General features: G+C 61.9%; 2 protein-coding genes across 2 annotated transcripts; both read right to left on the minus strand.

Annotated features, from left to right (window-relative positions):
* Nucleotides 1-47: 47 nt before the first annotated feature.
* BOLA3 (bolA family member 3) lies at nucleotides 48-2,568 on the minus strand. The gene is made up of 4 exons (XM_052806717.1): nucleotides 2,485-2,568; nucleotides 1,386-1,509; nucleotides 1,068-1,156; nucleotides 48-153 (listed from the first exon to the last, which is right to left on the minus strand). The coding sequence occupies exons 1-4, from the start codon at nucleotides 2,518-2,520 to the stop codon at nucleotides 88-90; spliced, it is 315 nt and encodes a 104-aa protein (XP_052662677.1). The 5' UTR covers nucleotides 2,521-2,568; the 3' UTR covers nucleotides 48-87.
* Nucleotides 2,569-7,044: 4,476 nt separating this feature from the next.
* On the minus strand, nucleotides 7,045-21,057 carry TET3 (tet methylcytosine dioxygenase 3). Its single transcript, XM_052806148.1, is given in 13 exon segments — nucleotides 7,045-10,013; nucleotides 10,015-10,887; nucleotides 10,890-11,419; nucleotides 11,788-12,124; nucleotides 12,524-12,661; nucleotides 12,782-12,871; nucleotides 13,362-13,512; nucleotides 13,644-13,852; nucleotides 14,307-14,400; nucleotides 15,629-15,719; nucleotides 18,009-18,657; nucleotides 18,659-20,236; nucleotides 20,537-21,057. Coding segments are annotated over 13 exon segments (5,118 nt in total). The 5' UTR covers nucleotides 20,558-21,057; the 3' UTR covers nucleotides 7,045-9,656.
* Between the last annotated feature and the right edge of the window lie 566 nt (nucleotides 21,058-21,623).

A 21,623-nucleotide genomic window follows, 5' to 3' on the forward strand; every position in this document is an offset into this window, starting at 1 on the left:
TTGGTGGGTGGGAGGCAGCTGCCTGCTCATCATCAGCACAGAGCACCTCCCAGTGAGAGCATCTTTATTGATGGGGCAGCATCATCATCAAGGTTTGGGGGTGGAGGTGAAGATGCGCAGTCCATGCATGCTCTTGATCTCCTCACTCAGTGCCTGCAACAAACACAGGGCAGCTCTGAGTGTTTTGGTGTTGCACCAAGTGGTGGCTGTGTAGTACTAGAGACTCATGCACACTATCACTGCAGGGTGCTGCATACACTCACACAGCCCCAGTGCTACACCACATTGGGCTATGATGTTCCTTAATAGTGTAACCTCCCCTCCAATAATAAAGACACTTGCACATTCCCAGAGTGCCCAACAAGGAATGGCTACACACACAAAGCTGAACACTAAGTGCTGCAAACACAGAGCTACACTTTTATTAATAAAAAAGGTAAATGACAAAAGGGCTGCACTATTGAGGCACAGCACTTAATCCTCTCCCCAGCCATGGGCACTGTGTGTGTGCTCATACAAACCACCCAACTACACAGTGGGGCACTAAGTGCTGCATGCATGCACACACACAGAACAACACTATTTATTGGGAAGGAAGGAAAAAAAAGGGCAGGCAATGCTATTTAGTACTGGGAAGGGGGGGCTACACTGTAAGACACTAACACTGCATGCAGGTGCAGCAGTTAGCCCTCTCCCACAGGGGTGTGCACACACACACACACCATCCATCCAAGCACCCAACTAGAAGTGCTGTGCACGCACACACAGCTACACTGGTTTTTACTGGGAAGGAAGAACTACACTAAAGACACTCACCCTGCATGTGCAGCACTCAGAGCTGAGCCCACAGCACTTTAGTTTTGCACACCAATTGCACATGTGCGCACACACAGCAATTTGTGCTGCGCACATACAATCAGCATGCTGAACTAAAGTGCTGTGCACACACAGTGCACAACTACAAAGTGCAGCAGGCGCCAGGCTCAGCTCTGAGTGCAGCACACACAGCACCAGCGTTAAGTGCTGCGCGCGCACTCACACACACACCCAGAGCCCCCCCTCCTCACCTGGTTAACCATCTGGTGCTGCTGCACCGTCCGCTTCTCCTTGAAGTCCTCCGACTCAATGTGAATTTCGTACATGGCACCACAGCCGCCTGGAAAAACAAAAACGGCAGCAAAGGCTTGAGGAAAGACGAAGGTCCTTTGTGCCCCCACGTTCCTGACCCGTTTGGGGGGTCCCCACAGCAAAGGGGGGGGGACATGACAGCCAAGGGATAGACTCCACTCCTCCCTCGCAAAGCACGTGCATGGCTTGGGGGGGGGGTGGGGGGGGATAATGGTTTTTGGTGGGGGGTTAGGAAAATACGAGAGCTTTTTCCATACCTGATATATCCACGACTTTGATGGCAGAAGCCCGGGGAAACTTCTCCCGCAGGACCTGGGTCACTCGGGCCTCCCCCTCCGTCTGCGAGGTGAAGCTTCGCCAGGTGCCACGGCGCAGGAAGAGCTGGGGGGGGGCAAAAACAACGTTGAGAAACTCTGCTGGGGGCAGTGACCCCCCCCCCGGGGGAGGGAAAACCCTCCATTGTACACCCGGGCTGGGGGCTCAACAGGCCGGGGGGGACTGCCTTCACCGGCACCGGGGGTTAGGCAGCCCGCACCGGCAATGGGGAAGGATGGGGAAGGCTGCCAGCACGGCGGGGGGGGCGGCTGCCTTCACCGGTACCGGGGAGGGGGGGGGGGCGGGGGGAAGAAGGTCACCCTCACCAGCACCTGGGCGAGGGCACCGGAGGGGCGGGTTGACTGCCCTCACGGGCAATGGGGAAGGATGGGGAAGGCTGCCGGTACCGCGGGGGGGGGGGCTGCTTTCACCGGTACCGGAGGGGGGGGGTGTCCGCCTTCACCGGTACCTGGGAGGGGGGGGGGTGTCCGCCTTCACCGGTACCTGGGGGGGGGGGGGGTGTCCGCCTTCACCGGTACCTGGGGGGGGGGGGGGTGTCCGCCTTCACCGGTACCTGGGGGGGGGGGGGGTGTCCGCCTTCACCGGTACCTGGGGGGGGACGGGGACTGCCTTCACCGGTACCTGGGGGGGGGGCGGGACACTGCCTTCACCGGTACCGGGGGGGGGGGCGGGACACTGCCTTCACCGGTACCGGGGGGGGGGGAGGAGGGGACTGCCTTCACCGGTACCGGGGGGGGGGGGGGGGGCGCACACTTACCGCAAGGGAGGGAGGACACTTCCATCGTCAACCGGGGTCACTTACCGTGAGGAGGCGCAGGCCGCACTTACCGTTACCGGGGAGGAGGGAACACGGAGGGAGACGCGGGGAAGACGGACCCCCCCTCCCAAAACAACTGGGAGGGGGGTGTCTCGGACAACGGACAAAGCGCCCCCGCCCCCTACCCCTGGACTGGGAGGGGGGCACAGACAGAGGGAAGGACGGACAGGACGGACAAACAGACACAGAGAGAGGACACGCACCGGCCCGCGGCACAGCAGCCCCGCCGCGGCGGCCATAGTGGGCGGCGCGCGCCCGCTGCCGGACGCTGAGGCCGCGCCGCGGGGTCACCCGTCGTTCGGCCAATCACCGCGCGTCTCGGGCAGGGGGGCGGGGGCCGGCGCTGCGCCTTCTCCACCGCTGCGCCCCCTGTCGGCTCGGAGGACCTTGCCGGGGACTAGGGCCGATACCCACTCGCGGGGGGGGGGAGGGGGGGTCCGTCCTGATGCCAACCCCCCCCCAAAGAGGGCTCTGTCCTGCCCCCCCGAAACGGCCTCACCCTGCACCCCCCCCCCATCCAACACAGGGCCCCATCCTCCATCCCCCCATCCCATAGACAGGACCCCATCCTGCCCCCCCCGCGCCGTAGACAGGTCCCTATCCTGCCCCCCCCCATTTCCCATACCCAGGACCCCATCCTGACACCCCCCTCGCCAAGAGGGCCCCATCCTGCCCCCCCTTCCCATACGCAGGGCCCCATCCTGCCCCCCCCAATTAAGCCCTATCCTGCCCCCCCATTCCCATAAAGCAAGCCCCATCCTGCCCCCCCCCAACAGACAGAGCCCCATCCTGACCCCCCCTTCCCATAGCCAGGGCCCCATCCTGCCCCCCCCCAGCAATTGGGCCCCATCCTGCCCCCCCCATTCCCATACCCAGGGCCCCATTCTGCTCCCCCCCCCCCCCCCCCCCCAGCAGGAAACAGAAAGCAGGTGGGCCACGTGTTGAGTGCAAAAAATAAATATAAAATTTATTAAAACACCCACAATATTTTAAAGATATCAGGAATAATACATTTCGCGGCCCGGCCGGCCGCGCGTAACTTAGAATAAAATACAAATTAAAAAAAAAAAAAACAAAAACAAAAAAAACGAAAAAACAACAACAAAACAAAAAACAAAACCAAAACCGGGGAAGGAAGGGGGAGGATCCAAACTTGCAATTTTTAGGCATCCTAAAAAATAAATTTACCAAAAACACTGAGGGGGGAAAGGGAAAAAGAAAAGGGTGTTAAGGGCAGGGGAAAAAAAAAAAAACAAAACCAAAACAAACCACAAAGAGGGGAAAAAAGAAAAAGGGAAAATTATACAAAATAAAATTATCAGCATAAATTTACTGTCCTAGAAGTATCTACAGTTTAATACACATTAATCCTATTGCCTTGAGACATGGGAAAAAAATCTACCGGTCCTCGATCCGCCCCGGAAAAAAACTTCATTTCAAGTAACCACAGTCCCGAGCCGACCAAGAAATCTTCAAGTGTGAATTTTTCGGAGCCGCCGGGACACCCCCGCGGTGTCCCCCTCCTCCGCCTGCCGCCGTCCCACCTCCCCTCCTCAATTATCTCAAAAAAAAAAAAAAACAAAAACCCAACAAAAATGCCAAAAATAAACCCCCCCGCCTCCGATCGAATTCCCGAATCCGAGAAGAAACGGCGCTTTATTTTTCCAATTTTGAATTAATACCTCTTTTTTTTTTTTTTTCTTTTGGCGCCGCGGTGCAAAAACCCACCGGCCAAAAAAAAAAAAAAAAAAAACCAAAACCAGAATCTGCTCCTGGAATAAAACTGAGGCTGAAATTACGGCGGTTTGTAATCCCTGAAGGATGCGGAAAAATGAGGAAAAACCCAGGCGGAAAGGGATAAAGGAGGGGGGAAAAAAAAAAAAAAAATTAAGGAAGAAACACCGCTGCGAAAGGATCCCTGATTTTGGAAAGATTCGCCCCGGTTTCGCTCGCCTTCGCTGCCGCGGCGCTGCGGGGGGCTTGGGGGGTGGGGGGGGGTTGAGGTATTTGCCTTGGTTTGGGGGGTGCGGGGGAGCTGCTGCCCCGGCGCTGACGGGAAGCCGAAGGGGAAGAAAGTAGCACCAATAAAACCCCAAAAAAATGGAAAAAAAAGGGGGGGAAAAAAGGGGAAAAGAAAGAGACGGGCAGAAGCGGGGTGCCCGGCCGAGCCCTCGCCGTGGGGGAGACGCCGGTGATTCGGGGAGGGGAACGAGCCCGAGAGAGCTGGCGGGGAGCGCGGGTGCCGAGCGCGGTGCTGAGCGCCGGTGGGCACGGGGCACGGGCGCCGCGGCGGGGGTACGGGGCCGGGAGGGCGGCCACGCAGCGGAGGCGTGCGGCGGGCACCGGCAGCATGCGGCGGGTCTGCGCGCCGTGCTCCGGCACCGCGGCCAAGCGCCGTGGCCAAGCGCCACGGGGCTGCGCGGTGCCCGAGCACCGCATCTGTGCCGGGGCAGCGTGGCCGAGCGCCGTGGCCGTGCGCGGTGGGCGAGCGCCGTGGCCGAGCGCCGTGTCCGCGGAGCATGCCCAAGCGCCGTGTCCGAGCACCGCGTCCATGCACCATGCCCTTGCACCGTGCCCGAGCACCCTCCCTGTGCCCACGCACCCTGTGCAAGCACCGTGTCCGAGCACCGCGGTCATGCACGGTGCCGGAGCACCACGGCCGTGCGCGGTGCCCGAGCACCGTATCCACATACCATGCCCTGGCACCGTGCCTGCGCGCCGTGCGCGTGTACCGGTGCGTGCACAACACCCCCATGCTCCAGGCTGAGCACCCTGACCGAGCACTGTGCCCATGCACCGTGTCCGAGCACCGTGCTGAGCGCCGAGGCCGAGCACCGTGTCCAAGCACCACGTTCACGCACCCTGGCTGAGCACCGTGTCCACACGCCGTGTCCGAGCACCGCGGCCGAGCGCCACGTTCACGCATCGCAGCTGAGCACCATGTCCGCGCACAACGTCCGAGCACCGCGTCCGAGCACCGCAGCCGAGCACCATGTTCACACACCCTGGCTGAGCATCATGTCCACACACCGTGTCTAAGCACCATGTTCACGCATCATGGCTGAGCACCACGTCCATGCACCGTGTCCACGGTGCATGGCCAAGCACCGTGCCCGAGCACCATGTTCACGCACCGTGGCTGAGCACCCCATTCACACACCGCGTCCCAGCACCGTGCCCGAGCACCACGTCCACGGTGCCTGGCCAAGCACCGTGCCTGAGCACCATGTCCATGCACCATGTCCAAGCACCACAGCAGAGCACCACGGCCGAGCACCATGTCCACGCACCATGTCTGAGCACTGCGGTTGAGCACCATGGCCGAGCACCACGTTCACACACCTTAGCCGAGCACTGTGTCCGCGCACCATGCCCGAGCACCGTGCCCGAGCACCAGGTCCGTGATGCGTGGCTGAGCACCGTGCCCAAGCACCATGTCCACGCACCACGTCCGAGCACCGTACCCGAGCACCAGTCCATGATGCGTGGCCAAGCACCAGGTCCGTGATGCGTGGCTGAGCACCGTGCCCAAGCACCATGTCCACGCACCACGTCCGAGCACCGTACCCGAGCACCAGTCCATGATGTGTGGCCAAGCACCAGGTCCGTGATGCGTGGCTGAGCACCGTGCCCAAGCACCATGTCCACGCGCCACTTCCAAGCACTGTGCCCGAGCACCAGGTCCGTGATGCGTGGCTGAGCACCATGCCCGAGCACCACGTCCACGCACCACGTCCGAGCACCGTACCCGAGCACCAGGTCCATGATGCGTGGCCAAGCACCAGGTCCGTGATGCGTGGCTGAGCACCGTGCCCGAGCACCATGTCCACGCGCCATGTCCAAGCACCATGCCCGAGCACCAGGTCCGTGATGCGTGGCCGAGCACCGTGCCCGAGCACCATGTCCACGCTCCACGTCCGAGCACCGTGCCCGAGCACCGTGTCCACGCACCATGTCCGAGCACCGCAGTCGAGCACCGTGGCCGAGCACCATGTTCACAACGCCTTGGCCAAGCACCATGCCCACGCACCACGTCCACGACATGTGGCCGAGCACCGCGGCTGAACACCTCGTCCAAGCACCACACCCAGGCACAGCTCTCCTGCCAGCACCCCGGCCTCGTACCAGAGGGGAACGGCTCCACCGCAAGCCCGGTCGGCGGAACGCCTCCGACGCGGCACCGCTTTCAGTTTGCATAAACCCAACCGGCTCCCGGCACGCTTCGAGCTGTCGCTCCGGAAAAGTAAACTTCCTTCTCAACGACATTGCTTTTTTTTTTTTTTTTCTCTTGGTTCCCTAGTTTCATATATACATTAGTAGCACCTCAGCGAGATGGAATCAGGCAGAAGCGTGATACAGTTTGTTAAAACACCATAGCACCGTTTTTATTAGAAGATTTCATTTAATAAAAATATGCCTTATAGAGCCCACAAAGCATACTCCAGTATTAAAAGGAAAAATCAGCAATTGAGGCACCTCAGGGATTCTGGTTTCCTTCTCCTTCCCGTGCCTCGTCCCGAGAGCGTCGAGATGGGGGGGGGGGAACCCCGAAACGTGTCCCCCGTTCCCTGCTCGAGGCGAAGCATTGCGGCCGGAAAAACCGAAGCGGGGTGGAAGGAGCCCGTCGGGGCTCCCCGCACCGAGCCCTCCCCAGGGTTTCTACCGCGGGCGTTGTTCTAGCACCATTGTGGCCGCGACCTGCTGCAAAATTAGGTCCCCATCCCACTCCAAAGCGATTAAAAACATTCCCCACCCACCCCCCCCCAGCAAGGCCCCCTTAACACCGCGACCCCCCCTGGCTTCGGCACGGGTGGGACAAGCGCGGCCGCCGGGACGGGTAAAGGAAAAGATTTTGCTTGAAAAACAGCCTCTCAGCAGCAAGGGGTAAAGAGCTGTGCATAGATTTCGAGTTTTCATAGAAGAAGTCTGAAGCGTGCTAATTTTTCATGACTGAGATTTGAGGTAGGTTAGACGTTATGTAGTGTAAAAACGTGAGACTGCAGCAGTTCTCGCTCCCCGACCCGCAGCGCCGGCATCTCCCCGCTTACCCGGGTTGAACCCGCCGGAGCCAACGCCGCGCCGGACCGAACCCCCTCCCTGCACCAAAAAAAACCTCCGAGGAAGCAGGACTTAGACAGGTTACACAGACCCTCGCCTTCTCCGAATGCACCCCTTTTCCTCCCGACTCTAAACCCATCCAGGCGAAGCTCGCAAGGCACCCCCGCCACGACAGTCAGACGAGACCCCGGGCGATGCGAACCGGGGCCGGCACCCGAATCCGGCCCCGCCGAACGCCGCTGGCGGGGATCAGCCGGGTCCCCTTTTCACCCTCCGAAACACATCGACACGTCGGGTCCCCGCGCTGGAACCGGCATCGCCCGCGGGCATCCCTAAAATCTGACTTGCCATCGACTCTTACAATCCTGATATGCTATTGGGTATTTATAAGAAAAGCGGTAATAGCTCGTTGAGTTTCCTTGTCAAATATACGCGACTTTACAGATTACGGTTAAAAAAAAAAAAAAAAAATTAATTATGAAGGACGGACAAAGCATGTTAAATATTCTGCCAGTATTTACAGTTCTCCCACAATAATCTTGTTTAAAACATACTGCTTTCAAGTTGTTGCGGGGGGGTGGGGGAGGAAAGAGGGGAGTTGTTTTTTAAGTTTCGCTTTCATTTTTAAATCTAGGTGAAAGTGCTTTTAAAAAAATTCTTTCCCTATTTACAGGTTTAAAATCAGACCACGTAAATGTTCAGGCTGTTTTACCGAGATCCTGCTGATCTGTGCCAGTGCGCAAGGAAGGAGGGTGACAGTAAACACAAGGTGATTTCTGCACGGTGACGGCGTCGGCTCTGGCTCGCTGGCTCTCCAAAAGGCACCTGAAAGTGCAAAAGCAACGACCCCGGGGACGCCGGCACCCGGATTCGGCCACGCCGCCCTCCCGGTGAGCCGCAGGGGAGCTCGTCCGCCCGTCCATCCCGGCGCGGCTTCAGCATCGGCGACGGGAGGAAAGTCTCGACTGAGATTGTTCGAAAAGCACCACGCGGTTGTTGTCGTCGTTGGGTTATTTGTTGCGGTTTTTTTTGCGGGAAGAACGGCGATCCGTAGGAAGGAGGGATGGCACCCGGGGAGAGAAAAAGCACCGAGCCCCGGCGGCGCTCGCCGCCGCACTGGCTCGCCGGCACCGGCGGGGAAGGCGGACCGGCGGGGTTTTGGCCAGCCAAGTCTTGGGATTCGCTCTTCCCAGAGCCGATCGCACGGAGAAAGTCCCCCGGAGACGGAAAGCACCAGACTTTAGCAACAGTGATGTACAGAGAGCAACACTAGCTATTCACAGTTTGGGGTTGGTTTGTGTTTTTTTCCTGTTTTTGTGGTTTTTTTTTCTTTCTGTTTTTGTCCTGTCGGCTCCTGGAGAGATGCCGCCGCCGCCGCTGCTCTCCCCGGGGCTGTCAGCAAAGGACCCCCCAAGTCCGAGCCCGAGCGCGGCACCCCGGCAGCGGCAGTCCTCAGCCCGGACGTGTCCTGAGGTCTCCGGCGCCGGGAAAGACGCCGGCTCGCTCCGTCCCGGCGGAGCCGATCCCGCCGGCGGCGAGAAGCCGAGCAAAGACGTGCCGTCCCGGGACGTCCCGCTCACGAGCAGGTCTCCCGTCACTGTAAGAAAGGACTCCTCAAGTTGCAAAATAGGTATTTTTAGGTCCTTGGGAAAAAAAATAATCGGATGTTCAGCGTGTCCGGCTGACAGTAAAGCACACAATCCTGCCAGGCCCCATGCGCTGGAGCTGGAGGGAGTCACCTCTTGCCTTTAAGCTGGTTTGGTGTTCAGGTTGTTTTTTCTTTGCGTTTAGGGGTTTTTTTCGATGTTGGCTTCTTTTTCGAAGATCGGCTTCGTCGTTGTCATCGGAGTAAAAAATAAAATAAAATAAAATCCAATAAATAGGCATTTTTAAGTGGAATTAAAAACCTCTCCTTTGCGAAAGGACACTATAAACTTCTCCATCCGTTCGCACGGCGCACGAGGCTAGATTAAAAAAACGCGGAGATATAAATATGAGATTACCGAAAAGCGTCAAACAGCATCGTTCCTCTTTTTTTTCAATCGAGTTTTGCTTTGTTTGCCAACTCCTCGCCAAGCGCAGCTCTCTGACGGCATGCGCCCGCGCCGGCTCCGCTGTTTCCGAGCGTGCGTGTTGGGTTTGCTTTCTGTGGGTTGGGTTTTTTTTGTTGCTGTTGTGTTTTGCTTCGTTTTTCTCTATTTTTTTTTTTTTTTTTTTCTTCTCCCCCACGCCCGAGGAGAAAGCACCACGAAGCAACGCCGGGCTCCGGCGCTGCCGAGGGTTGAGGTAAGATGGGGCTGCGGCGGTTGCCTCCGTCTCAGATCCAACGGCTGTAGGGGCCCGTCACCTTGGTGTAGGCGTAGGAGGACACAGTGATGGCGGAGTTGGTGGGGATGGCCACCGCCTGCCGCGTGGGGACCGAGTCCCTCCTCTCCTTGCTGGGCGCCTCGGTCGCCAACGCGCCGCCCCACTTGCGTTTCTTGGCGAAGGCTTTGGCGTCCGGCGGGAGACCCAGGCGCGCCGCCTCCTCTTGCCGGGCTCGAGCCCGCTCCGCCAACTGCTTCATCTTGGCCTCCCACAGCGCCAGGCCGTGGTTGGGCTGGTTCAAGTTCTTGTGTTGGTAGAAGACCAGGGAGATGCGGGTGGGGTGGCAGCGGTTGGGTTTCTTCAGCGGGGGTGGTGGCGTGGAGCTCGCGGCGGGCGCACTCGATGAGGATGGAGCCATGGGCGGGTGCCACGGCCACCCCGCCGATGTTCTCGTCCAGGAAGTTGTGCTCGCTGTCCGACCACTCCTCCTCCTCTTCCTCGTCCTCCTCCTCCTCCTCCTCTTCCTCCTCCTTCACCGCCTTCTCCGGCAGATCCTCCTCCAGGCCAAAAGGGTCCCACGGCTTCTCCCGGCGGGGCCCCGCCGACCCCTTCTCGCCCACCGCCGCCTCCCACGGCTTCTCCAGCAGCCCCGGACTGGGCGCCGGCGTCCTCCGCTCCTCCGCCTTCACCGAGCCCCACGGCTCCTCGGGGAAGCCGGGCAGCCCCGGCAGGGCCGAGCTGAAACCCAGCGGCCCCAGCAAGCTCGAGGTGCCCGTGCCGGCCAGCGCCGCTTCCCCCAGCTTGCAGGGGCTCCACGGTTTCGGCAGCAAGCCCGAGCCGCGCGCCGCCGCCGCCGCCTCTCCCGCCAGGACGTTGGGCCATTGCTTCTCCGGCGGCGGCAAGCGCGCGGCAGCGTCGAAGGCGCTCAGCTTCTCCCGCCCGCCCAAACCCGGCGCCAGGGCGTTCCACGAGCCCTCCGCCGTGCTAGTCCTCTCAGGTGAAGACGTGCCCCGGGACGCTTTGAAGGGGCTCCACCGCGGCTCCGGCCCCCCGCCGCGCGCTGGGATGGGCGGCAGGGCTAAGCCGGTGCCAGGCACGGCCGCCGCGCCAGGAAGGGGCTCGATGGCGGGCGGAGGGTCCGGAGGCTCCTGCTTGATGGGCCGGCTGCCGAAACAGTTCTGTGCAAACGGCGGCACCTCCTCCGAGCCCGAGCTAGTCCTGTGCGCCCCGGCCGCCGCTGCCCGCCGCTGCCCGCCGCTGCCGCCGCCGCCGCTTTCTGCTGGCTGGCGTAGCGGTTAGCCCGCTCGTAGGTGCGCTGGTGATGGTTTTTGCTCCGGACGCTGTGCGGGATGGGCTCGGGGAAATCGGTGCTCCCATAGGCATGGTTGAGGTTCTCCTGCAACACCGGGACGTCAGGCTTCTTCTCGTAGCCGTTGCTCACCCAGCTGCTCCCACCCCTCTCGGGCGCCCCATAATTCAGAAACTGCGAGGGAAACACGTGGTTGCTGGAAAAGCCGTAATACCCGAAGGAGGGAAGCGCGAACTTGGAGTGAAACCCGTTCACGGAAGGCAGATTGGGCTGTGCATAGTAGGAATGGTAAGAGTAAACACTGTTCATGCTGTATGGGTCGGAGGGCCGGCAGCTCCCCAGCACCGAGTAGCTCTCCACCACTGCGTTACCGTTGTACTTGAAGGCGTTGTAATGGCTCTGCGGCTCCACCTTGATGGAAGGTTTCAGCGGCTGCGGGGGCAGCCCGCTTTTCAACGCCATACCTGCGGGCACAGCACACACACAGCCCCTGTGACCCGCCGGCCGAGGAAGCCGCCGGTGGGGAGCGAGGACCCCCAAAAACTCGGCCAGACTCGAAAATCCCACGGTGATGGGCTCACCGGCCGAGCGCAGAGGTCAGCATGGCCCGGTGCGCTGGCACCAATTCACACCCACGCTCCGGGCTGCGGCGAGAGCTCCCCGCCGCACCGCAGTGTGGGCAAAAACCCAGGCACCACAGAAATGCCATCCTGCACCTCAACACCACATGCTCAACGCCGCCAGCCCGAGAAAGCCCCCGATCGCATCCCCATCCCCTCGCGCACTTTCCGGACGGCTTGGGGCGGCGAGACCTCAGCTCCACCCCCGTTACCTGCATTTTGCTGGAGCATGGGGAGCTCGAGCGCTTCCTGCTTGATCTTCTCCGGCGTCATCAGCTTCTCTTTCTGCAGCTTTTTCTTCTCCGCAGCGGCTTTCTTTGCTTCCAGCTGCCTCTGCCGGCAGGACTTGGCGGGCTCGGGCAGCTTGCGGACCTCGCGGGGGAAGGACGTGAGCACCTGGATGGCCCCGCTGCCCACCTTGGCGTTTTGGTTCTCCTCACTGCCGAACTCATCCGTGCTGGACATCTTGTAGAGGGGGAGGACGTGCAGTTGCTCATCTTCGGGGATTTTCCCCACCACGCGATTGTCTTCCTTTGTCAGCGTGCAGACCTGGGGGAGCGCAGGGTGCCATCAGCAGGATGCTGCCAGATGCGGGACAGGGGCAAAATCTCCTCCTTATTCACCTCCATCGCTGTGAAGCCACGCCAGCCTGGCATCCCTCCCAGCCCACGCCAGTTCCCAGCCAGCACTCGGAAACCTCCCGTGGGGTTTGGGTCAGATGAAAGCAAATGCATCGTCCCCTTTAGCACCGTGCTTTAGTCTTGCTGGGGTGGCTTCAGCACCCCACAGACCTGAAAGGTTTCATCTGAGGCGTGCAAACACCGAGGACCGGCCACTGGAGTCATGCAGGTATGACAACTGGGGACAGGGGGGACCAAGTGGCTCAAACAGGAGCATCCCGAAACAGGGGGAGAGCATCCCAAAAAGGCCCGCTGGCCGCCTGCTTACCACTGTGCAGCCGTTGTAGAGGTTATGCTGATCTTTGTGAGCGTGAGCGCAGAAGTCCATGCACGCCGTCACTCCCGAGAACGGCCTCCCCTCCTTCAAGCCCAGCCGGCAGTCTATCGCTACATCCTCGTTGGTAACCTGGCAGGAGGAGGAGATGGCTCCGGTTATCCGAAATCTCCTATGCGCCGCCACCCCGTACCCGCTTCTGCGTGCCACCGGGCCGATGCGTTCCAAAGGGGACAAGCGGGTGGCCGGTACCTGGTTTTGGTAGGCTTGCGGTGCCAGCCTCTTGTAAAGCGGAGCAACCTCGGTGGCCAAGTCCTGAAAGCTCTTCCGGAGCAGCTCTTCCTGCAGTAGGGAAAAGAGGAGGACGTCACCCAGGGGTTTCGGCAGCGGGGATGGAATTGGGGGCAGAGCGCCCGCACACCACGCGGCATCCAACCCTTCCCACGATGTCTGCCACAGCACAAAGCACGCGGCTTAAGTTCCTGGTGAGATTCTGGCCGTTCAACCTCCAGCCTCAGCGTCTGTTGCGCTTTCGCTTGCTCGACCCGTGAGCCCTCTGGCATCTTCCCTGAGGTTTCTAGAGACCCCATTCGTGCCATCCCGTACTGGCACTTGCTGTCACACCAAAAGTCCTGGCTCTGGGACGCCAAGGCGAGCCTGCTCTCTGGGTTCACCAGGTTGGCTTTCTGTCCCCCGACTCCCTAATTCATCAAAAGTCCCACAGGGAATCCTGTTTTCAGGCTTCCCCCCGACAAAACTTGGAGCTGGGGGTAAAAGGAGGTCTGAACCCACAGCCCCGCCAGTGCTGCCCCACTCCGCCCATGTCACCCACCTCTTTGGGATTGTCCCCCACCAGCCTGAACTTGCGGGGAGTTTTGCTCCGGGCGTATTTGCAGCCATTAAAATACATGCTCCAAGAGCAGCCGAAGGAGAAGGAAGCGCCGCAGGTGTTGGGGTCTTTGCCTTGGCACGCGCAGGTCCGGCTGCGGGAGGGACACCGCAGAGGAGCATCAGCCGCTGGCGCGGTGATGGCAGCTCCGAAAACAGGGGGGACCCCCGCATCCCCTTCCCACCCCGTCTTCCCGAACCGGACCGGCGGCGCGGTGCGACTTACTCGTCGTTCAAGCCGCAGCGGCGGCTGGTGGGGTTGCCGTACTTGGTGAGGGTGTCGGTGAGCTCCTGGTACAGCGTGTCGCCCAGCGTGCGGGGGATACCCTCCCAGGCCAGGATCAGGATGATGATGACAGCGTTCTGGCAGTGGTGGCCGGCCCGGTGCCGCACCAGGCACAGCAGCTTCTCCTCTTGGTTGTGTCTCCGGATCACCTGGAAAACAGAACGGCCAAGTCAGACCACTCCAATGGCGAACACCTCTCGCGATGGGGAGGACCCCAAAAGCGGGTCCTGACTGCCTTCTGCAGCACCCCGTGGGGATTTGGGGGGGGGGGGGGGGCAGAGCTGTGGGGGGTCCCATGGTTGCATTCACCCCCACGGGCTTTGGGGTGCCGGGGCACGGGGGGATGAGCCCGGCCCAGGGCCTGCAGGCACGGACGTGCTGTTCGGCGGGTGCCGAGGGTGGGAAGCCCCGTGGAGTTTCCCCGGGGGCGGCCGCCGCTCTCGCTTCCTCCTTGCCAGCCGCAGATCGAGCATCCGCCCCTGCCCGCTGCGGCCACCGCCGGCGGGGGACCTCCTCGTCCCCAGGCAGGGAGGGGACAGGCAGGCGCGTTACCTCGGGGAGGACTCCGAGGGGGGGGACGAGAGCCGGGGCGCGGGCACTCACCCACTTGGCGATGGGGCAGCCCCGGGAGCTCTTCCCCTCCTTCCCCGTGTAGATGACCTTCTCGATGCGGATGGCCTTGCCCTTCTCGCCATACCTGCCGGGGGACGGGCATCAGCCCTGCTCACCCCCCACCGTGCTCACGAGTCCCCCGCTCGCCCTCATGGGCCCCTCACGAGCCCCCACTGGCTTCACGGGACCCCACTCACCCTCCCTGGAATCCTCGCGAGCCCCCACTCACCCTCAGGAGCCCCCGCTCACCCTCGCAGGATGCCACTCGCCTTCACAGGACCCCACAGGACCCCACTCGCCCCTTTGAGCCTCCACTCACAGGACGCCGTTTGCCCCCATGGGACCCCATCCACCTTCACAGGACCCCGCTTGCCTTCACAAGACCCCACGGGGGGCCCCCGCTCACCCTCACAAGCCCCCAGTTGCCCTCACGGGGCCCCGCTCGCCCTCACGGGATCCCTCATAGACCCCCACTTGCCCTCACAGGACCCCTCACAAGCCCCAGTTCTCCCTCACGGGCTCCCACTCACCCTCAGGGGCACCCTCATGGGCCCCCATTCACCATCACAGGACCCCACTCCCCCTCGCAAGCCCCCACTCAGCCTTACAGACCCCTCACGGGCCCCCACTCACTCTCACGAGCCCCCACTCACTCTCATGGAACCCTACTTGCCCTCATGGGCCCCCGTTGACCCTCACGGGCTTCTGCTCACCCTCACGGGACCCCACGGGACCCTGCTTGCCCTCACGAGCCCCTCCTCACCTTCATGAGCCCCCACTCGCCTTCAGGGGACATCACTCGCCCTCAGGGGACTCCTCATGAGTCCTCACTCCTCCTCACAGCACCCACTCACCCTCATGGGCCCCCACCCACCCTCACAAGCCCCCGCTCGCCTTCACAGGACCCCACTTGCCCTCATGGACCCCTGACAGGACCCCCTTTGCACTCACAGGACCCCACTCGCCCTCACAGGACCCCTCACGAGCCCCAGTTCTCCCTCATGGGCTCCCACTTGCTCTCACGAGACCCCACTCGCCCTTACGGGCCCCCACTCACCCTCATGGGCCCCTACTCGCCCTCACAGAACCCTACTTGCCCTCATGGAACCCTACTTGCCCTCATGGGCCCCCACTGACCCTCGCGGGCTTCTGCCCACCCTCACGGGACCTCACGGGACCCTGCTTGCCCTCACAAGCCCCCACTCACCTTCATGAGCCCCCACTCGCCCTCTCAGGGCCCCACAGGACCCCACAGGACCCCACTCACCCTCACAGCCCCCCAGGATGGGAGGGGACGGGATGATGGCCCTTACCGCTCCTCCATGAGCTCCCTGATGGATGCCACGGTGGGCCCCGAGCCCAGGTGGGTGTAATACGGCCCCTCGTCCTTCTCCACGATTTGCTCTGCAGAGGCAGGAGAAGGGGACAGAGATTTGGGGGTTTGCACCTCTGCCGGCTGCTCCAAAGGATGCCAAACCCCCAAATGCCCTCAAACCGAGCACTTCTGCACCAAAAATCAAGGGTTCCTCAATGGTGTCTCCCCACTAAGAGCATCGGGGAAGGGAAGCCGCAATTAGGGGTTCGTTAAACAGCCTGGCGGCTCCTCTTCGTTTTCTGCTCTGGAAGACGCTCCCAGCACTAAAATGCACTGGGGAACAAGGGGACGGGTGCTCAGACCCGCACCTGTGAGTACCCGTCCCCTTCGGGGACCCAAAAACCTCCCCGAGCGGCCGCAGCCCCTCCGAGCATCCTGGCAGCAACCGTGGCTCCATCCCGGCACAGGGGATTTGCGCCGGCCGCTCGAGCACGGTGCATTTTGATGAGCTCTGCTGAGAAGAAGCGATTAGCAGTGGCGGGCAATTTGGCATACAAACCCCCCCTTCCTTGTCCCCAGGCCTCCCTGCTCCCCGCCAGCTCCCACCCTGGGCACCCGTCTGGCCCCGCTCACCGAGACCAGCCCGGCTGGATGCTGCCAAAACCATCATGGGATGATTTGGGGGCTGAAAACTACTGCTGCCTACTTTTAGGTTTGCCCAGAGAATTTGGGGATGCGCATGGGATGCCCCAAGGTGGCTGAACCCATGCAAGGAAGGAGCTGCTGCGTCGGGGGAGAGGCTGAAGGATGCTGGGGCTACGGAAGGATGCTCGAGATACAGCAGAAGGATGCTTGGGCTACGGGAGAAGGATGCTTGGGCTACAGCCCCGCAAGCAACACAACCCCCGCAGCAGCAAACCCCTCGGGGCTTTCAGAGCATGAAGGTGCCGGCGCAGGAAGCAAAGGATGCTCCGGGCAGCCACGACGGCGCAGGGGTCGATCCCCGGCGCACGGGGATGCTCAAACGCCGCCGGGTGGGACGCATCCGGAACGACGGCCGGGTCTGATCCGTCTTTCCATCCTTCTGCTCTCACCACCCTGATTTTCATTCCCGTCATGTCTAACTGGCTGGGCGCCAAGGCGAGGAGAAAGCCGGGCTCAGCTGGGCTGCAGCTGTCCAGACAGAGATCAATACGGGACACGCAGCGAAGGCTGATTTTATTACAGCGTCTAACAGCACAGGCACCTAATAAAGCACCGAGCCCCGACTCCTACTTAATTGCTTTCTCTCACAGCTTTTCCTTGAGAAAATGGAGAGAGGTGGCAGGGGGGGGAATCCCCCCTCTCCCAGCCCCTAAACCATGCTGCAAAAGAAAAAGCAACACGAATCTTTTCCTGGCACCGCAGGGTGAAACTCCGAGATCAGTTCGAGCGGCTCCAGAAAAGCCTTTCATTCGCTCAGTGCCATTTGGGCTAATTACTGCTGCCATTTACAAGCAAATAAATAAATAATCATAAGCCCCGCTAATAAAGTGCAGCTTGTGCTTAGCCCGAGGCCACCTCTCCCAGCAGCACTGGGGCTCGTTTTTCCGGCTGGATGCCCCAAGTCCTCACCCTGCTCCTCCCAGGGGAGAGTGCAGCTCCGGTCTAAATTTTGGGGAGGGAAGATCCAGCTCCCCGCGCTCCGATGGAGCTGGACTGCAAGGACCAGGTGGGAAACCTCTAGCACTTGCTGCAAAGTCTAACAAATGCCAACACACACCAAAAAAAAAACACAAAAAAAACCCCCAAATCCAAGAGTTTGGTGCTTTTTCAATGCATCCCAGTGGGATCGGCCACCGAACAACCCAGCATCCCGGCAGCAAATACGGCTCCAGGCATAAGCTCACATGCTAAGTTAAAGTTTGGGTTGAGTTAACCCAAACCAGCTAATTTGGCTTAAAACAGCAAGAATAACCAGGCGAGCTGGGTTTTAGGCAGGTTTTGGCACTGGGGCAACCACCGGCCCCTCTATGGGATTTAGCTGAGCGGTTAAGTGGAGGCAAAACCCAACAGCCCTTTGGTATCGCTGCTCTTCCAACCCACACCAGCACAGCCAGGTCGGCGTCGGCACAACCCCCCTGGTGACGCGGCAGTCGCTCGGCGTTTGCCGTCAGACCGTAAAAATAAGAGAAGAGAAAGCAAAACAAGGCTCCGCAGCAGCCGGGTTTTGCCGTGTGAGCGCCGCATCCGCCCAAAAAGCGTGGGCTTTGCCAACGCCACGGCATCGCTCCGTTATTTATCCAGGACAATCCCACCCTGCAAAGCCAGCTCCTTGAAATGCCACCCCCGGGGCTCGCCACCATCCCCGTAACCCCCCGGCACGGCCGCTCGCTCACCGACGCAGTCGCAGGTGGGGAACTCCGCTTGCGCCCGCTTGGCTGGGGTGTCCAGGAGGCTTTTGGTTGGCGTGTCCAGGTATTTCAGCGGCGACTCCAAAAAGCCGCTCAGGGTTGGCGTCAGCGGCACCTCGTCCTTGGTGGGCGTCCCGTCGGCGTCGTCCGCGTCCGGGTTTTGGCTTTCCTCAGAGTAAAAGCACGTGGTTGACACCACGGTGATAGCACCAGAAGACTCGATTTTGATCTGTTTGGGGGACCGGGCGGTGAAGGATGGCTCCGAAAGTGGACCCTTCCCCGGCGAGAACGAAAAGCTTTTGGGTCCGGCTTGGGGAGCGCTGCTCGGAGCCGGGGCGGCGGCGGCGGCGGGGGGCACTTGCGGGGCTGGTGCTGGCCCCCCCGGCAGCTCAGCAGCCCCGGGGGCGAGCGGGGCAGGCGTCTCGGGGGGCTGCAGGTTGAAATTCTCCCCAAATTCAGCTTCAAATTGCCGGATGAGCTCTTCCAGCTTGTCATCCACCACGATGGGGGTCGGGGCAGCCGCTGGGGGGGTGGCCGGCGCTTCCTCCGAGCCGGTCGAGCCCGCCGGCACCGGGTGAATTTGGGGGCCCCCCCCGGGGGCACCCCTTTCCTGAGAGTCGGGAGCCGGGGGGGCCGCCGTCGAGGGGGTTCGGCGGCGGGGGGCGAGCAGCGGGCAGGGGTAGTGCAAGAGGCTGGAGCGGGAAGGCAGGCGGCGGCGGCGGCGGTTCGGTTTGCATCTCTTCGGCGGGGGGTTCGGCGGGCGCCCGAAACCCTTCCAGGCTGATCTGCCAGAGGGGCGGGAAGAGCGGCTGCGAGTCCTTCTGCTTTGCCTTCTTGATCTGCACTTGCTTACGGAGCGGTTTGGCCGGGGGGGGCTTTTCGGGCGGCGTTTTCTTCTTCTTCTCTTTGGCCTGCTTTTCGAAGGGCTTGGGGGGCACGGCCGGGGCGCCGGGAGCCCACCAGCCGCTCGGCCGGTCCGGGGGTGCCGCCGCCGCCGCCGCTGCCAGGCTTTGCTCGAGGAAGAGGCTGCGTTTGTGGTGGAGATGCTGCTGCAGGACCAGCTGCGTCTTCTTGTGTAGGCTGGGCTCCGGCGGTGCCGGCGGCAAGCGGGGGCCACCCAGCGCTTCCTTGCCGGGTGCTCGTTCGGGGGGGTCCGTTTTAGGCGCCGTCACTTTGCTGGCCGTCACTTCGGGTCTCTTGAAAGCTGCCTTGATGTAGTCATCAGCGTTACCCAGCAGCTGCTCCAGCTCTGCCATGGGGTCTCCGGCCCCCGCCGCCCCCTCGGCCTCCAGCCCCCACGCCGTCGCGAAGCCACCCCGGGGAGGTGCCGCGCCGAAAAATGGCTCCGGCGCTGCTCCCGGCTCCGGCGGATAACGGGGCTCGTCTCCTCGCTGCCATGCGGCCCCCGGCGGGGCAAGGGGGCCAGGGCCGAAGGGGGCGGCGGGGGGTGGCGGGGGCGGCGGCGGGGGGGGCTGGCCGTCACCGGCGGGCTGGGGGAGAGCGGCCGAGAGTTGCGTCAGGGCTTCGATGGCTATGGCGGTCTGCAGGCTGATATTCTTCTCCTTGGCGATGGTCAGTGCGCTTTGGGAAAAGGGGAGGCCGTCGGGCGGGCACGGCTCGGCGGTCTCAGGCACCGGCTGGGGGTCAATAGCACCTTCCTGGGGGGGCGGCGGGGGGTTGGCGGTGGCGCAGGGCCGCGGTGATGCCGGCTCTTCGCCGAGAGCCGTCTTGATCTTCTGCTCCAGCCATTCCAGGTAGTCGGGACACTCGGGACCATCGCAGTTGCAGTTGGGGGGCTTCACGCCGTGCTTGGCCAAAGCCAGGGCAGCCTTGAGGGCATGCAGGTCCTCCCCTCGTGGCACGCCGTCTGCCGCGCTCAGCCCACCCCGGCTCATCTCCGAGTCGAACTTCTCGTACAGCAGCGATGGTGAACCCGGGGGTGGCAGCCGGTAGGAGGAAACGGCTTCGGCCACCGCCGAGAAGGCCACCAGGTTCCTGACGTCTTCCAGGTGGGCTTTACCGGCGGCAGGCGGCTGGCCCGGCAACCAGCCGCTCGGCTCCATCAGCGCAGTGCCCCCCGCCTCCGGCCGGCCCCCATTCACCAGGCTGAGCCCACTGCCCTCGTTCAGCCGCCTTTCTTCGACATAATTAATTGGCCCTTCTTCCATTTGGCTTCTGCTGGGTCCATCAACCGGGTCGCCCGCCGAACCTGTCTGCGAGGAGGGAGAGAGGAGAGACGTGAGCATCCCCTGCCACGACCCACGTGCCATCATCCCCCGCCCTATCTTCTCCCTCTTTTTCGTTTTTATTCCCCCTTTCCCCATCTCTTTTTCTGACCCGGCTGATGAAGACGCGGATGAGCCACGCGAGAAAATAATCGCCGCCGGCAAAACCAGGCGGGTTTTGCCCGGCTGCGTAAGGAGCAGCTCGGCTCAAAAGGCGGCCGGTTTCCACTGCGCTGGCCCCGCGCCGCCCACGTCCCCACCCCGCCACCCGCTTTCGAAATTGCTCACAGGACGGTTCGGGATTTCCATCGCCCGCTGAGGGCGAGACCCGCCGAGGTGGGACGGGGAGGGCGTCCCTGGCTCTAGCGACACAGTTTGCACCGGCGAAGGAAGCGGCACGGGGAGAAAAGGGGGGTTTTTTTGGACCCATGCCCAAAGCAAACATCCTGGCCGGGAGCAGCCGTCCTTCGCCGGGGGCCGCGGCACGGCAGGAAGCCGCCGAGTTGGCTACGCCGGTGCCAGGGGCGGCGCGGGGATGCTTTCACCTCGAATAACCCGGCGTCTGTATCAACACGGCTGGCCAGGGCCCCCCGGCAACGCCGAGCTACAGCACCGGCGTCCAGAAAACCGGCCGCGTGCCAAGAAGAGACCAAAACCATTAGAGCCGTCCATGCCGACACGAGGTGGCGGCACCCAGGGAGACCGTCACCCCGGCGTCTGGGCTCGCGCGCCCCAGTTAAGACCCTCCAAGGGGTTTTGCCAGGGATAGGGGGGTCCTTCTGTGCTCTGCGGCTCTCTCCCCCCTCGGCAGCGGGGGGTGCAGGGCGCTGGCAGCTTAGTTAGCAGTTTGCTGACAACCGGGGGGAGCTTCCTGCAAGCTAAAAATACAGCAAAGTTCACTGGAAAAAAATATGACAAAGCAAGCAAAGGTTGTGGTCAGATCTTCCTGCCTCTGGACGGTGCCGGTACCGGCTGGTGGGAAGGATCCGCAGCCCAGACTCGCCAGGAGACCCCGAGTTACGGCTCCGTGTTCAAGCAAGCTGACAGTGAGCGGCTGTTGGCGGTGGAGCCGCGTTTAACCCTTCAGCCACCGGCCCCGCGGCTTCGGCACGGGCGTCCTTTGGGGTGAGAGGGTGAGCAAAGCTGCACGCTTGAGCGCGGGTGGTTTCTACGCCGGAGATAAGCACGCTGCTGACTGTGGCGAAACCCTGGCAAAACCGAGGAGGAACCACTCCCAGCACGATTATATCCCCAAAATCCCCAACTCCCCGGGGTGGGGGGAAACTCCCAAGGGAACACAGCACCGGTACAAATCACCGGGCCCCACTCCGGCACAGGGCTCACCCTGATGCTGCCGCAGCTTTAGAGGGGCTCC

Source organism: Harpia harpyja, chromosome 13, assembly GCF_026419915.1.
Source record: "Harpia harpyja isolate bHarHar1 chromosome 13, bHarHar1 primary haplotype, whole genome shotgun sequence".
NCBI lineage: Eukaryota > Metazoa > Chordata > Aves > Accipitriformes > Accipitridae > Harpia > Harpia harpyja.

What these genes read in the sequence shown, in the direction of transcription:
- BOLA3 (XM_052806717.1), bottom strand. Translation starts at nt 2,520, where the DNA reads ATGGCCGCCGCGGCGGGGCTGCTGTGCCGCGGGCCG. An exon ending in GGCTGCTGTGCCGCGGGCCG is followed by an intron (nt 1,510 to 2,484) that starts GTGCGTGTCCTC and finishes GCCCCCCCCCAG; the next exon opens with CTCTTCCTGCGCCGTGGCAC. An exon ending in CAAAGTCGTGGATATATCAG is followed by an intron (nt 1,157 to 1,385) that starts GTATGGAAAAAG and finishes TTGTTTTTCCAG; the next exon opens with GCGGCTGTGGTGCCATGTAC.